At 39.7% G+C, this 13067-nt stretch overlaps 1 protein-coding gene across 2 annotated transcripts; it reads left to right on the top strand.

Moving 5' to 3' along the window:
- The first annotated feature begins 2904 nt into the window (after positions 1–2904).
- On the top strand, positions 2905–12675 carry LOC140209788 (arrestin domain-containing protein 4-like). 2 transcript variants are annotated; one of them, XM_072278267.1, is made up of 8 exons: positions 2905–3137; positions 5116–5185; positions 5267–5414; positions 6984–7086; positions 7172–7428; positions 7634–7796; positions 10227–10381; positions 10529–12675. In XM_072278267.1, the coding sequence occupies exons 2-8, from the start codon at positions 5166–5168 to the stop codon at positions 10586–10588; spliced, it is 906 nt and encodes a 301-aa protein (XP_072134368.1). In that variant the 5' UTR covers positions 2905–3137; positions 5116–5165; the 3' UTR covers positions 10589–12675. The 2 variants fall into 2 exon arrangements, with proteins under 2 accessions (XP_072134368.1, XP_072134367.1); XM_072278266.1 differs by having other exon boundaries at positions 2905–3387.
- Positions 12676–13067: the final 392 nt, after the last annotated feature.

Raw genomic sequence — 13067 nt, 5'->3', positions numbered from 1 at the left:
GAGAATTGGAAATGAATACCAATGAATTGATCCACTTGACCCGAAACGGGAGTGTGTGGGCCATGACAGTCAAAGCTCAAACTGGGTATGGCACCTGATGAAGATGATGATGATACTATCTGGAGATTGATTGTCTTGCAGGTGTTTACAGGGAAAAAAAAAATAGAATTTGTGAAATTCTATTCACTTTGCATCTACACATAAACAAAGACTGACAAACAAACAAAGAATGTGTAACAGAAAACAAACTATGCAAGAGGGTGCACCTTCACAAGATGTCAGGCCTTGATGGTGTACCTGATAGGACACTGAAAACCTGTGTCAACCAACTGCCAGGAGTGTTCAAGGACATCTTTAATCTCTGTGCTGCAGTCAGAGGTTCCCAACTGCTTTAAAAGGGCGACAATCATACCATTACCCAAGACCAGCAGGGTGAGCTGCCTCAACATCTATCGCCCAGTTGCACTTACATCTACCGAGATGAAGTGCTTTGAGAGATGGTCATGGTCAGAATCAACACCTGCCTAAGCAAGGACCTGGACCCACTGCAATTTGCCCATCGCTACAATAGGTCTAGGGTGGATGCAATCTCACTGGTTCTCCGCTCAGCCTGGTCAATAGTAATACCTACATCAGGGTGTTGATTATTGACTACAGCTCAGCGTTCAACACAATCATACCCACAGTTCTAATCAAGAAGTTCCAAAATCTGGGCCTCTGTAGCTCCCTCCGCAACTGAATCCTTGACTTCCTCACTGGGAGTTTACAGTTTGTGTGGAGCGAAAATAGCATTTTCTTGCTGATAATTAATACTGGCACCCTCAAGGATGTGTACTTAACCCACTACTCTACTCTCTCTACACCTACAATTGTGTGGCTAGGTATAGCTCAAACACCATCTATTAGTTTGCCAATGACACAACTATTGTTGGCAGAATTTCAGATGGTGACGAGGAGGCATATGGGAGTGAGATAGATCAAGCTGTTTGAGTGGTGTCACAACAACAACCTTGCAAACAATGTCAGTAAGACAACGCAATCGATTGTGAACTTTAGGAAGGGAAAATTGAGAGAACACACACCAGTCCTCATCAAGCAGTGAAACGGATGAGCAGTTGCAAGTTCCTGGGTGTCAACATCTCTGAAGGTCTATCCTCGGTCCAGTATAATGAAGCAATTACAAAGAAGGCACAAAAGCAGCTACATTTCTTCAGGAGTTTCAAAAGAATTGGTATGTCACGAAAGACACTCGCAAATTTCTATGGATGTACCATGGAGAGCATTCCAATTGGTTCCATTATCGTCTGAAATGGAGGGACCACTGCAAAGGATCGGAAGAAGCTGCAGAAAGATGTAAACTCATCCACCTCCATTCTGGACACTAGCCTCTCCAGCTTTAAGGCGATGCATCAAAAAGGTAGCATCGATCATTATGGATCCCCATCACACAGGACATGCCATTTTCTCATTGCTACCATTAAGAGGTACAGAAACCAGAAGCTACATACTTAAAGTTTCAGGAACAGCTTCTTCTGATCTGCCATCAGATTTCTGAATGGTCAATGAACCCATGAACCGCGTCACTATTATTTTCTCCCAATTTGCACTACTTATTTAATTTTAAATATATACTCATCTTATTATAATTTATAGCTTATTATTATACATTGCCATGTATGGCTGCTGCAAAACAAATTTCACAACATGCTGCCAATATTAAACCTGATTCTGAAATGCTTAGAACATGAGTTGTAATGAGTCCTTGAAAATTATTCTGTAGCTTGCAGAATCAATTCAGAGTTGTGGTAATGAAGTTCAACTGGGGTGCGACCCAAGGTTTTACTTCCTGCCCGATGCTATTAACAAGAAGAGGGTATGGCCTGAATTTGGGATGACAGAAGCAGCTTTCTCATGGCAACTCTCCATGTAAATGGCGGGGAGAGCTTTGCTGGTGATGGACTGCGGTGTGTCCACCACTTTCGGCAGCCTTGTCCGTTCCAGGCTGTGATGCACTTTGCATCTATAGAAGACTGTCAGAGTTTTCAATGACATGCCAAATCTACGCAGACATCCAACAAAAACAGAGGCGCTGATGGACCTTCTTTGTGATGACACTTGCGCCCTGTCCCAGGAGAGATCTCCTGAACTGTCAATAAATTTAAACGTCAAATATGGTAAAATATACTGCATGTAATTTAAATTACTTTGAACAAATCAAGTTGTAATGACTCCGGATAGGATGCTTCCTATAAAGCATTTTTTGGCCTTGACTGCAGAATTATCCTAAGCGAAGTGGAAGTACGTCAACATTGAGGGAAAATTCCCCTCCTGGCTCTGCAACTCCGAGGAACGGGCTGAGCTTTCTGGAATGGGCTCACCCGAATATGATCCGGCAGATGCAGATAAACATAATCCAAGGTAAAATTCATTAACTCATCTGGTTGTACCTCCAAGCTGGATCGGTCATGCAGGACTCGCAACATCTGTACCTTTGGATATATAGAAAAAAGTGAGATAGCTGCACCGCCCAATCCCGGTTGCCGTGGCAACAACGAGCCAGCTGACACTGTTTATGCCGAGGACAAGATGAGCCCGTGCACATGCTGAACTTCTTTTCCTATTGGCCGGGAGCTCTCACGACGTGTCTCTTGAAAGCCAATAGAAATGCTGTACACGTGCAAGTCCCCGTCGCTGATTGGTGATCATGCTCCGATCAGCTGGACAGCGCCGGAGAGTGAGTGGCACCGCCGTTCAACCTAACCTGTATGATGAGCACCGGTTGACTGGCAGCTATTAAATCCAATTGGAAGAAGACTAATCTTTAGCGCACCCCTGTGGAGGCGGGTTATTGACCAGTGTAGCCAATGGTGTTGAAGGGGAGGCGGAGTATCAGGGTAGGGTGTGCAGTGGCATGGTGCTGAACGCTTGTTCATACTGGAATTCCCTCGGCATTATCCAGTCGCAGGGTTTTGCTTTACTTTCTTCCGAAGGGTCGCGGCGCAAAAGGAGAAGCTGATTTCGATGATTTATGTTAGGGCGAGCTGGTGGAAATTTGTGGCGCTCTCCTTGTATAAACAAAGGACTTTAACTTGATGTCTCCTGGCCGCTGGAAGCCCCCAAGCGCGATGGGGTTGAAGGTGAGAACCTTCGGCATCGTCTTCGACAGTGAGGAGCTGAGTAGTTACTCGAGCGGCGACCGGGTAGCGGGCCAAGTGCTGCTGGAGGCGAGCGAAGAGCTCGCCGTGTCTGTCTTGCGGCTGGAGGCGAAGGGCTGCGCCCGGGTCCACTGGAGCGATAGTCCGGCAGCGCCAGGCGCCCCCGCGGCGCCCCGCTACCGGGACGAGGTGGTGTACCTGCATCAGCAGCAGATCCTGCGCCAGGCCCCAGGTAAAGCAGGTGTCTCAAGTTGGGAAGGGGATGGTGGCTCTTTCCGTCCTTCCAGGCGACGCTCCCATGGGACCAATATAACCTAGGAAACTTGACGATTTATTGAGTCTTGAAGGCAGTTACATGCCGAATGATACGTGGCAAGTAACATTGGTGCTACAAAAGTACAAGGCAATAACTATCTTAGGATTTTAACACTCTTGCCCCAACCACCACTACAAGCCTGTGTCACCTGGTGAAACATTTACTATGTTAAACCATTCCTGGTGCATTAGTACTTCGGAGAACGTAGATTAGCTGGCAAGATTTGTGTGACTACCCTCTTCCCAGTTGTTGTACCTGATAAACCTGTAAAACTTCACTTGTAGAAGCGTTCATTTCGAGATCACTGCGCTAAAGTACTAATTGTGCTAAATTTCCCATTTCCCAGCAACCACTGCAATCGTTTGTTCTGCACAAAGGGTGCTCAGTGCTCTTAACGTTGATACAATATTTTCCAGTTAAGTTTCATTGGAGTGAGTCGATCTATAGTTCTGAGTGCCAGTGGCACATTATGTCATTTGTCTTGGACTTTAACCTTCAATGTACAAGTTCAGGAGATCGGTAATGCAATTCCTAAGGTACCTGTAAAGTTTTTAGAAGCAACGAAAAACTTGCTGCAGAGACAAATGTGATTGAAAAGCTAAGTAGATACTTGAAATTTGATATAAAAGCAGGAAATACTCAACAAGTCAGGCAGTGTCAGTAATGAAGGGAGCAATTAATGTTTCAAGTCAAGGTATTTTTTTATCAGAATTAACTAGTTCCGAATAAGCTGGAAAGCTAGTTATCTGAAGGTGTTAAATTTACTGAGCCTTGAAGGTAGTAACATGCCACCTTGGACTATGAGATGGGTTTTCCTCAAACTTCCCAGTGAATGTGAAAGTTCAAGAAGTCAAAGCAGAGAACAGATAAAAGTGGGGACATTTGAGATTAACCTTCTCGATGGGTTGTCTAATGTGGACTTGATTTTTAAAGCATTCAGCTAAATGTCATTGAAAAGCTGGAAGAATGTATTTTGAAATTCACATTGATTCTATTGAGTTACTCTGAAAAACAATCATAATTTGATGTCCCCTTTACATTGGGTTGGTTTCTCCACTGTAAAGGGGACAACATTATCACCACAAAATGCAGTACATTAAGTTGGAATAGTCAAAATCAATAGGGTATCCAGAAATGAGAGGATTACTTGAAGGGAAGGCAAATAAAATAAATGTTTAAAACAATTAACTTTTCAAAGAAAGATTGCAAACAAGTGAATTGAAGAAATCTTTGAGCCAACCCACGCTATGATTGGAACTTCATGACTGAATTCTATTCTATTTCTTTCCCCATTCCTAATGTTTATACCATTTGTTTCATATCCTGCTATCTTCTGGAAGATGGGGAGGTGTAATCAGGTCCAATGACAACAATTTGCCTTTTACTATGACAAAAAAACCTGAAAAACTATAAATCAGACCAAGGAATTGCACCTACTAAATGTTCACTTCGAAGAATCTCATCTCACCTGATGAGATCTCACAGGTTACTGTGCTTCAGTCAAGATAAGTTCCACTTGATGCATCAATCTGGCACTTCAGCCTAATATCTCAGTATGTCTATTAGTATAACATTTATTTTGGGTTCTTGTAAATGCATTTTTATTTTATTCATATGTTGTCTACCTGTGAACTTTCTCTATAGATGATCAGGAATACTTCATTTTACAACCTGGAAAACATGAATTTCCATTCATGTTTCATCTTCCACAGGGGTAAGTGATCCATTTAAAAATACTATTTTATGATTTCAAAAACAAATGGCAAAGATTTTAAGTTTTTAATTCGTAAAACAGGCCTTTGGTCACATCCTTCAGTGGAAAATATGGCAGTGTTCAATATTGGGTAACAGCAATACTGGAGCGGCCTTGTGTCTCAGATCAAGTTGTGAAGAGAGAGTTCTCTGTGACAAGTCAAATTGATGTGAATGCGCCGTATTTCTTGGTAAGTTGATTTGTTTTCTTATTGTATCTTTGAAAACATTATTTAAAGAATTGTCAAGGGATCTTGGTACACCTGCATTATTTATCTTTCATGTTAGTTAACCATAATTCCTAAATAATGTGAAAGAATTAATAACCTTTTTGCAGTTAAGAATTACTCATCATATTCTAAACATTTGGCTTAATGGTTGCATATTCAGGTTAAGATTTAATGTAAATTTTCAAGTAGCAAATGTTACAGTTTGGTGCCCAATGTAACAAGATGGCTGTTAAGTATTGTAATATTGATGCACGTAATAGGTGTTATCGGTTTTTTGTTGAAGAAACTCAGACTATAAATAGCCAGATTTGCAGGAAATTCTGCTAGGTACAAAATTCAAAGTACCTTTAGTATCAAAGTATGTATACTATATACAACCTTGAAATTTGTGTCTATACAAGCAGCCACTAGACACAGAAACCCAATAGAACCCATTAAAAAGAAAAGGACAGTCAAACACACAGTATGCAGAAAAAAAAGAACAAATCCTGCAAATAATAAAAGTAAGGAAATAACATTCAGAACTGGCGTTCACGTAAGTAAGACCACAGACACAAAGCTAGCAGCCGATTCAAGAGCCTGTTAAGTTGCAGGCCGCAGCCTCGGTTTAGCACCGAGATGAGTAAACCTTGCGGAGCAGTGAGCTGAGCCAGCCTGTTCTTTGCTTCCAGCCCCAACACCCTGAACTTTTCAATCTGGCCTGGCGCTTAAGTCGTCCAAACTTGGAGTCATACCATGCTCTCAGGCCCAGGCCCTGCCGCTTCAATACGCTCCTAGCCCAGGCCCCGCCACCATAATTTGGCACGTGCCAGACCTTTTCAAGTTCAGCCTGGCGCTTAAATCGATCAAACCTCAGGTCTTTCTCTCTCTCGGGCCTGGGCTGTGCCTCGTCTCGGTTCTACATCGAATCATCTCCAAGTCTGCTCCAGCAATAGCCAAGCATTAGCTCATTCCCTGTTCTCATACCCGGGCCAAGCTGCCTTGATTTGACCCATACATGCCACACAGTAACCATTTTGTACCTTCAGGACTTCAGTTCACACTGCAATAATGCCAGGTTGTACAAGCAGTCCAAAAGCTCGACTCCAAAATGGAAGTTACAGGCTATAGACTGCAGTGTTGTTTACCAGAAATAGTGTGATTAATAAAGTAGTTAGTAGTTTTTTGTTTTGTTTATCATCGGCAAATTGTCTCTGATCTTCATCAGTGCCATGTTAAACCATGAAGTTAAGGAAGCAAAAAGATAAAGCACTCAGTTCAGTGCATCTGTTGAGCATCATTTATAGAAAAATTTGGAATTGGTGTTATAAGAAAAAGTTTCAATTTGCACACATCTTTCATTCACTGCAGTTAATGACGAGTGCATTTGGACTGGTTAGGTCCCATTAAGAGCCTGGTTCATTAGTTCAGCAAATAAGTATTACAACAGTGCTTCAGGTCACCAGAAATGAATGACATGACCTAGAAATTGTCTGATTTTATAGAATTACTATTTGATTATTTCTAACCAGTTTGTATTGATGTTTTTAGTCTTCAGTGTCAAAGAGTAAAGAGAAGACAATTGGTTGTTGGTTTTTTACCTCTGGACCAATTTCACTAAGTGCCAAAATTGAGAGAAGTGGATTTTGTAATGGTAAGTTAAGTTTCCAAAAAAAAAAGACGACTTTGGAATTTTGTGAAGTTTCTTTTTCAGTGCTAACTCTGAAACTTTACCACAGGTGAAGCAATCCCAATATATGCAGAATTTGAAAATTGCTCTTCACGCCTTATAATGCCAAAAGCTGCTATTTTTCAAACCCAAACTTATCTTGCAAATGAGAAAACTAAGACCTTCAGACAAATGATTGCAAATGTCCGTGGAAACCATATTGCATCTGGTAGTACTGAATCGTGGAATGGAAAGACCCTCAAAATTCCACCAGTGAACCCATCTATCTTAGATTGCAGCATCATCAGAGTGGAATACTCTTTAGCTGTAAGTATGTTTATTACGTATTAATATTTCAGTTGTTTCTGAAGATAGACTTGTAGGAAATGTGTTGTTAATATTATTTTAATAAGTTAACACAAGTAATTAATACATAAGACTAAAACAGAAAATAATTTAATCTCCTTGAATTTTAAGTTATAACAATAGGCTGCAATTATATCCTCACTTTTTGATTTTTTTTTATATATAGGTCTATGTACACATTCCAGGTTCTAAAAAGTTGATGCTAGAGCTTCCTATAGTAATAGGAACAATTCCATATAATAGCTTTGGAAGCAGAACGCCTAGTATTTGTGGTCATTTCAGTATGGATATGAGTTGGCTTCAACTCACCCTACCTGAGCAACCTGAAGGTAAATATTCTTCAATTCTGTTGCACATTCAGTGAAACAAACTAATTATTTGGACTACGGTGAAGAACTGTAGTTTTAGATGACCACAGAGTAACCCACAGAATTGGAAATCTCATTGGTTTTGTCTTTTCTGATATGCTGTATGTTGCTGTTAGGTGTTCATCCTAAGGTTTTTTTGTCATCCAGCAGAGTGTTGTGGTCAAGGAGGCTGAGCAGTAATGAATTCTCACAGATAACACTCTCAAAAACAAATCTGCACTGACTTTTGACTAGTTAAGCATTTATAGATGCATGCAAATTAAGGTAGCACATTGAATATCTCTGCCTTTAATAAAAACGTGTGGGCATGTGGCCATGTGGTTCAGACATTGGACTGGCGATCTGAAGGTTGTGAGTTTGATCCCCAACCGAGGCAGCATGTTGTGTCCTTGAGCAAGGCACTTAATCACACAGTGCTCTGCGATGACACTGGTGCCAAGCTGTATCGGCCCTTGCCTTTCCCTTGGATAACATCAGTGTCATGGAGAGGGGAGACTTGCAGCTTGGGCAACTGCTGATCTTCCGTACAACCTTGCCCAGGCCTGCGCCCTGGAGAGTGAAAACTTTCCAAGTGTAGATCCATGGTCTCGCATGACTAACGGATGCCTTTATTAAAAACATATAAGTCATTTGAAGGAATACATACCAAATTAATTTTGAGTTCTGTAAATTAAGAGTTTTGTGCCTTTTTTTAAAAAAAAACTATTTTGTATCTCTTGAAGCTGGGAATAGCACCAGGTAGGTTATTTTCCAATAGCGAATAACTATTGATAATCTAGAAAAACTGCAGATACTAGAAATTTGATATAAAAACAGTGGGTTAAATTCAGGTGGCATCTATGGAAAGAGAAAGTGCGTCAACATTTCAAGTTGAAGACTTCAAGAAGAAGAAAATTGTTTTTAAGTTTTGAAAAAGATACAGCAATGTGTAGGGTAATTCCACCGGAAGAAGCGGGATCTCCAAGTGGTGATCCATTTTAATTCCACTTCCCATTCCCATTGTGATATGCCAATCCATGGCTGCCTCTACTGTCGCGACGATGAGGCCACACTCAGATTAGAGGAATAACACCTTGTATTCCATCTGACATGAATATCGATTTCTCAAACTTCCGTTAATGCTCTCCCTTCATTATTCCCCATCCACTTTTTCCTCTTCTCACCTTATCACCTTACCTGCCCATCACCTCGCTCTGGTGCTTCTCCTCCTTTTCTTTCTTCCATGGCCTTCTGTCCTTTGCAGTTAGATTCCCCCTTCTCCAGCCCTGTATCTCTTTCACCAATCAACTTCCCAGCTCTTTACTTCACTGCTCCCCCTCCTGGTTTCAACTTCCCTCCCCCCCCACCTTCTAAATCTCATCTTTTTTTCTCTCCAGTCCTGCTGAAGGACCTCCGTTCAAAAAGTCAACTGTACTCTTTTCCATAGACGCTGCCTGGCCTGCTGAGTACCTCCAGCATTTTGTGTGTGTTGCTTGGATTTCCAGCATCTACAAATTTTCTCTTGTTTGTGTAGGATAACTTACTATTTTCCATATTTTGTGTGGAGCTGAGCTCAAGTGAGTTGTAGAGATCATTGCCATTGTGTTAAGGGAAGCAATTAGTGAGAATGCTAACAAAAGAGCATGAAAAGTTGTAAGGCAGGGTTGTAGAATGTGACAGTAGAGAGTAAACATTGAGCCAGTATCACATAGCTTAACAGCAGAAAAGGCCAGATCTAATCTAGAAAGTGAGCTACTGAATTTTAGAATTTAGTGTCCAAAAAGCTGTCCTGTGTCCAGATGGAAGATGAGATATGCTCAATCTTGCATTTGAGCCTCTTATAAAAAGTGCAGGAGGCCACCGATAATAGGTCAGATGGGAGGGAAAGCTTGAAATGAAAAGCAATAGCAAACTCATTTGATCTGCCAACTAAGCAGGTGCTTTCCAAGGAGTAACCCAATCTGTTTGATTTCTACATGTGTAGCATTCAGTGTTCATAACATGGGTTGTTTCTGTGTACAAGATTAGAAGCATTGCAAATGAATTACTGCTTATGTTATTTCCAGTTTCATTTTTCACAAATGATACCTGACCTGAGTGTTTCAAGTATTTTCTGCTTTCACCTAAGGTTCTTTTTAGTTCATTGGTTTGTGAATTTGATATTGGATAAAGCTGTGAAATCACAGCTCGGTACCCAACCATTTTGGATTGCTAGATTTAACTCTGCATGTATGCACATTGGAAGTTGTCTGTTTTGAGCTATAATGCAGATGCCAGGTGTTACGTAATCCTACATTCAAGATTTAATCTCTTAATTAAATTTAATCGCTGAATGTAAGTGAAAAGCCTTTTCATCTGACTGTTGACAGATGCTGATTATGAAGCTCTCCCTTTCTTTTCTTTACCCAAAAGCTCCACCCAACTATGCTGATGTTGTATCGGAGGAAGACCTTGCCAGACATTTTCCATCTTTTCCACAAGCTGATGGTTTGGAACATGAATTTGGAAGCTCCACATTTGCTTACATTCAGGAGTTCAGATTTCAGCCACCACCAATTTATTCAGAGGTTTGAATAAAACATTTTTTTGATCATGTTTTGGGTCAGTGACTAAATTTTCTTGTGACAAATTAGTTATAATCCCTTAATTGTTCCTACAATTACATTGCAGAGGTTTACTATTTCAAAATAATTATTAATTGCTTCCACTTTTAGGTTGATCCTAACCCTACCCTTTCTGAAGAAGTACGGCATGAAGTGTCGTTTGAAATTTGAAGATTGTAACGTGAGATCACATGGTTTGTTATGAGTGGAAGAATGGAGCACCATGGAGCTGCAGGAGGAACATCTAAAAGGAAGTGAATTATGAACTGAGAAGGTGCAGAAGAATTGGGTGGCAGAGGAATGAGGAAGAATGACGGATATTAATCCTGCTCTGGGAAGCTGGAAAAGTGAAACTTTAATCACTCTAAACACGACAGAATAATAGAAACTTAATTTTTGAGTTGTAAACACTCAATTTCAGACTTGCTGCTACTGTAGCAGCTAACAGTTGGTGATGATGCAGTCACTAACCAATTACTATATATTTGTTTTTTGAAGGAGAAAAGAAGCCTGAACAATTGGTGTCTGCTTATCTTTGGGAGAACCGACAACTAATGTTTACGTTTGCATATCTGTGGCCCCGAAAACACCTACTGTGTTTTCTGGAAGTATTCTTTGATTATTAAAATTACTGCCAATGTTACTTTAACAAATGAATAGCTTCAGTAAATAATTGCCATTTCTGCATTTGTAGTTACCAAAGAATTTTTTTTTAAACTTTCAGTTAAAATTTGCATTCAGTTGATATACTTGCAGTGCATAATCCACTTGTTGCCTTCACAAATGCAGGCCAGCTGGGTAAAGAAATAATTTCCCAGCTCCAAGTACCATCTGGATATTTGGAGCACATGGGGACTAAATGGTGGTGCTGTCTATAATATTGAAAGAGATACTTGGACAATTGTATATGCTGATCAATTGTTCATCACTATTAATGTCGTAATACTGGCTTTAATGCCATGATTTTTTTTGTGTGAAGGTATTTGCAGGAGTTTTGTTTTGACTGATATTTTCCAGTTGTTGACAAAGTACTGAAATAGGGATTGGTTGGTTTCCAAGGCAGTATGTTGAATTTGCATGTAAAACTGGATCCCTAAATTAATTGCATGTATTTGTAAACCATCAACATTTTTTTGAAAGAGAAAGACGAGCTGAATCTTGAGCAAAGAGGTATGACCTCTGCATGTCTGCAAAGCTTTGCTGTCATTTCTCAGAGTAAAGGACCACAAGCTTGTTTGAGATTTTGGAATGTACACAAGTTACCTTAAAAAGAAAAGCACTTATTTGAGTAGCAATCTTGCATTTAATTTATTTATGAAATACATTACGGTATTTCATGTGGGAGCTTGATACTAGTCATTATTACTCCCTCTTTCTCCAGCATACTCTTCACTACTGTGTAGAATTCCCAATTTGATTTCTAATTCGGAAATTTAATGGTGCAATATTGTTTCTCAGGGTTTTGACTGTTGTGCACTCTTATGTTTTTTTATTTCTTGTGTTTGTGAGCTTGGGATGACATCTTTTATACTTGCTGAAAAATCTTGATGCTTATTCCTTATGTTACTTCTCAATTCTTCAGTCCTGTCACTTAATAGCAAAGAAAACTGGATCTTTTTATTAAGTTAAGAACCATTCTGGCCAATCAAGAAGTGAGAACTTAGGTATCTTCAATTGTATTTTATTAGCAAAATAAGTTTGTTTTGAGTTCATTATGGATTGTATCTTACATCTAACACTTGGCAAGGTATCTTTAAATTTTTGAACCTTGTGTGGAAATTCTGGATCTAAAGTGAAACTACAAGAATTTTGACTGTGACAAGTATGGAATCTAATGTCTTAAATCTAATATAAGCAATGCACTTGGCTTTTGGAAAATGTGAAAATTTGATTTGAAACTACTTACAAAAGTAAAAACACTATAATTTTAAGCATTATACATGCCCTATGTAGCTTTTTATTTCCATACCTTTTCATTAACTGTGGTGGGGAGTTCGGCAATTATTTGTATCCCTGAAGTGGCCTTGTTTATGTTAAGTCTTGGTTTATCCTTAAGGAACGGGAGCACTTAAATGGAATGAGAGCCAAGCACAGAGGTGTTACTTTGAATGTGAAATTACTCAATAAGCTAAATGTGCTTTATCCTTTGCCATTATAACTGTGACTTTTTCCATTGTCCTCTTGCAACAAGATGCAAAGAAGTGTATTTTGTACTATTTAAATCAAATGCGACACTTTAATAAATTTTTTTTGGAAAACTCGAGCTTGTCACCACTAACTAAATTTATGAACTTCATCCTATGAAATCTGATTACAGGGAATGGAAGCCTTGCGTCTGTATTTTCTGTGAAAAGCTATCAATAACATTTATTTAAGCTTTCATCATTTCAGCTGATTTTAAATACTGAACATACTGGTTAGTAGGTAATTGGTCATTGTAAGTTGTGCTGTGATTAGGTTCAAATCTAGGGTTGTTGGCAGCACAGCTCGAAGGGCCAGGAGGACCTAGTCCATGCTCTATTTCTAAATAAATACATAAATTGTAGTTGATATCTGTACATACACAATTCTACTTTACATATGCCTTTCAAGGCCTCTACACTGTTCCTATTGATACATAACAAACAGTGGTTGTTGGTACAAACTGCTC

The sequence above is a fragment of the Mobula birostris genome, chromosome 14 (genome assembly GCF_030028105.1).
Source record: "Mobula birostris isolate sMobBir1 chromosome 14, sMobBir1.hap1, whole genome shotgun sequence".
Classification (NCBI taxonomy): Eukaryota; Metazoa; Chordata; class Chondrichthyes; order Myliobatiformes; family Myliobatidae; genus Mobula; species Mobula birostris.
Note: the sequence above shows the minus strand (reverse complement) of the source record. Positions and strands in the feature narration are given on the sequence as shown.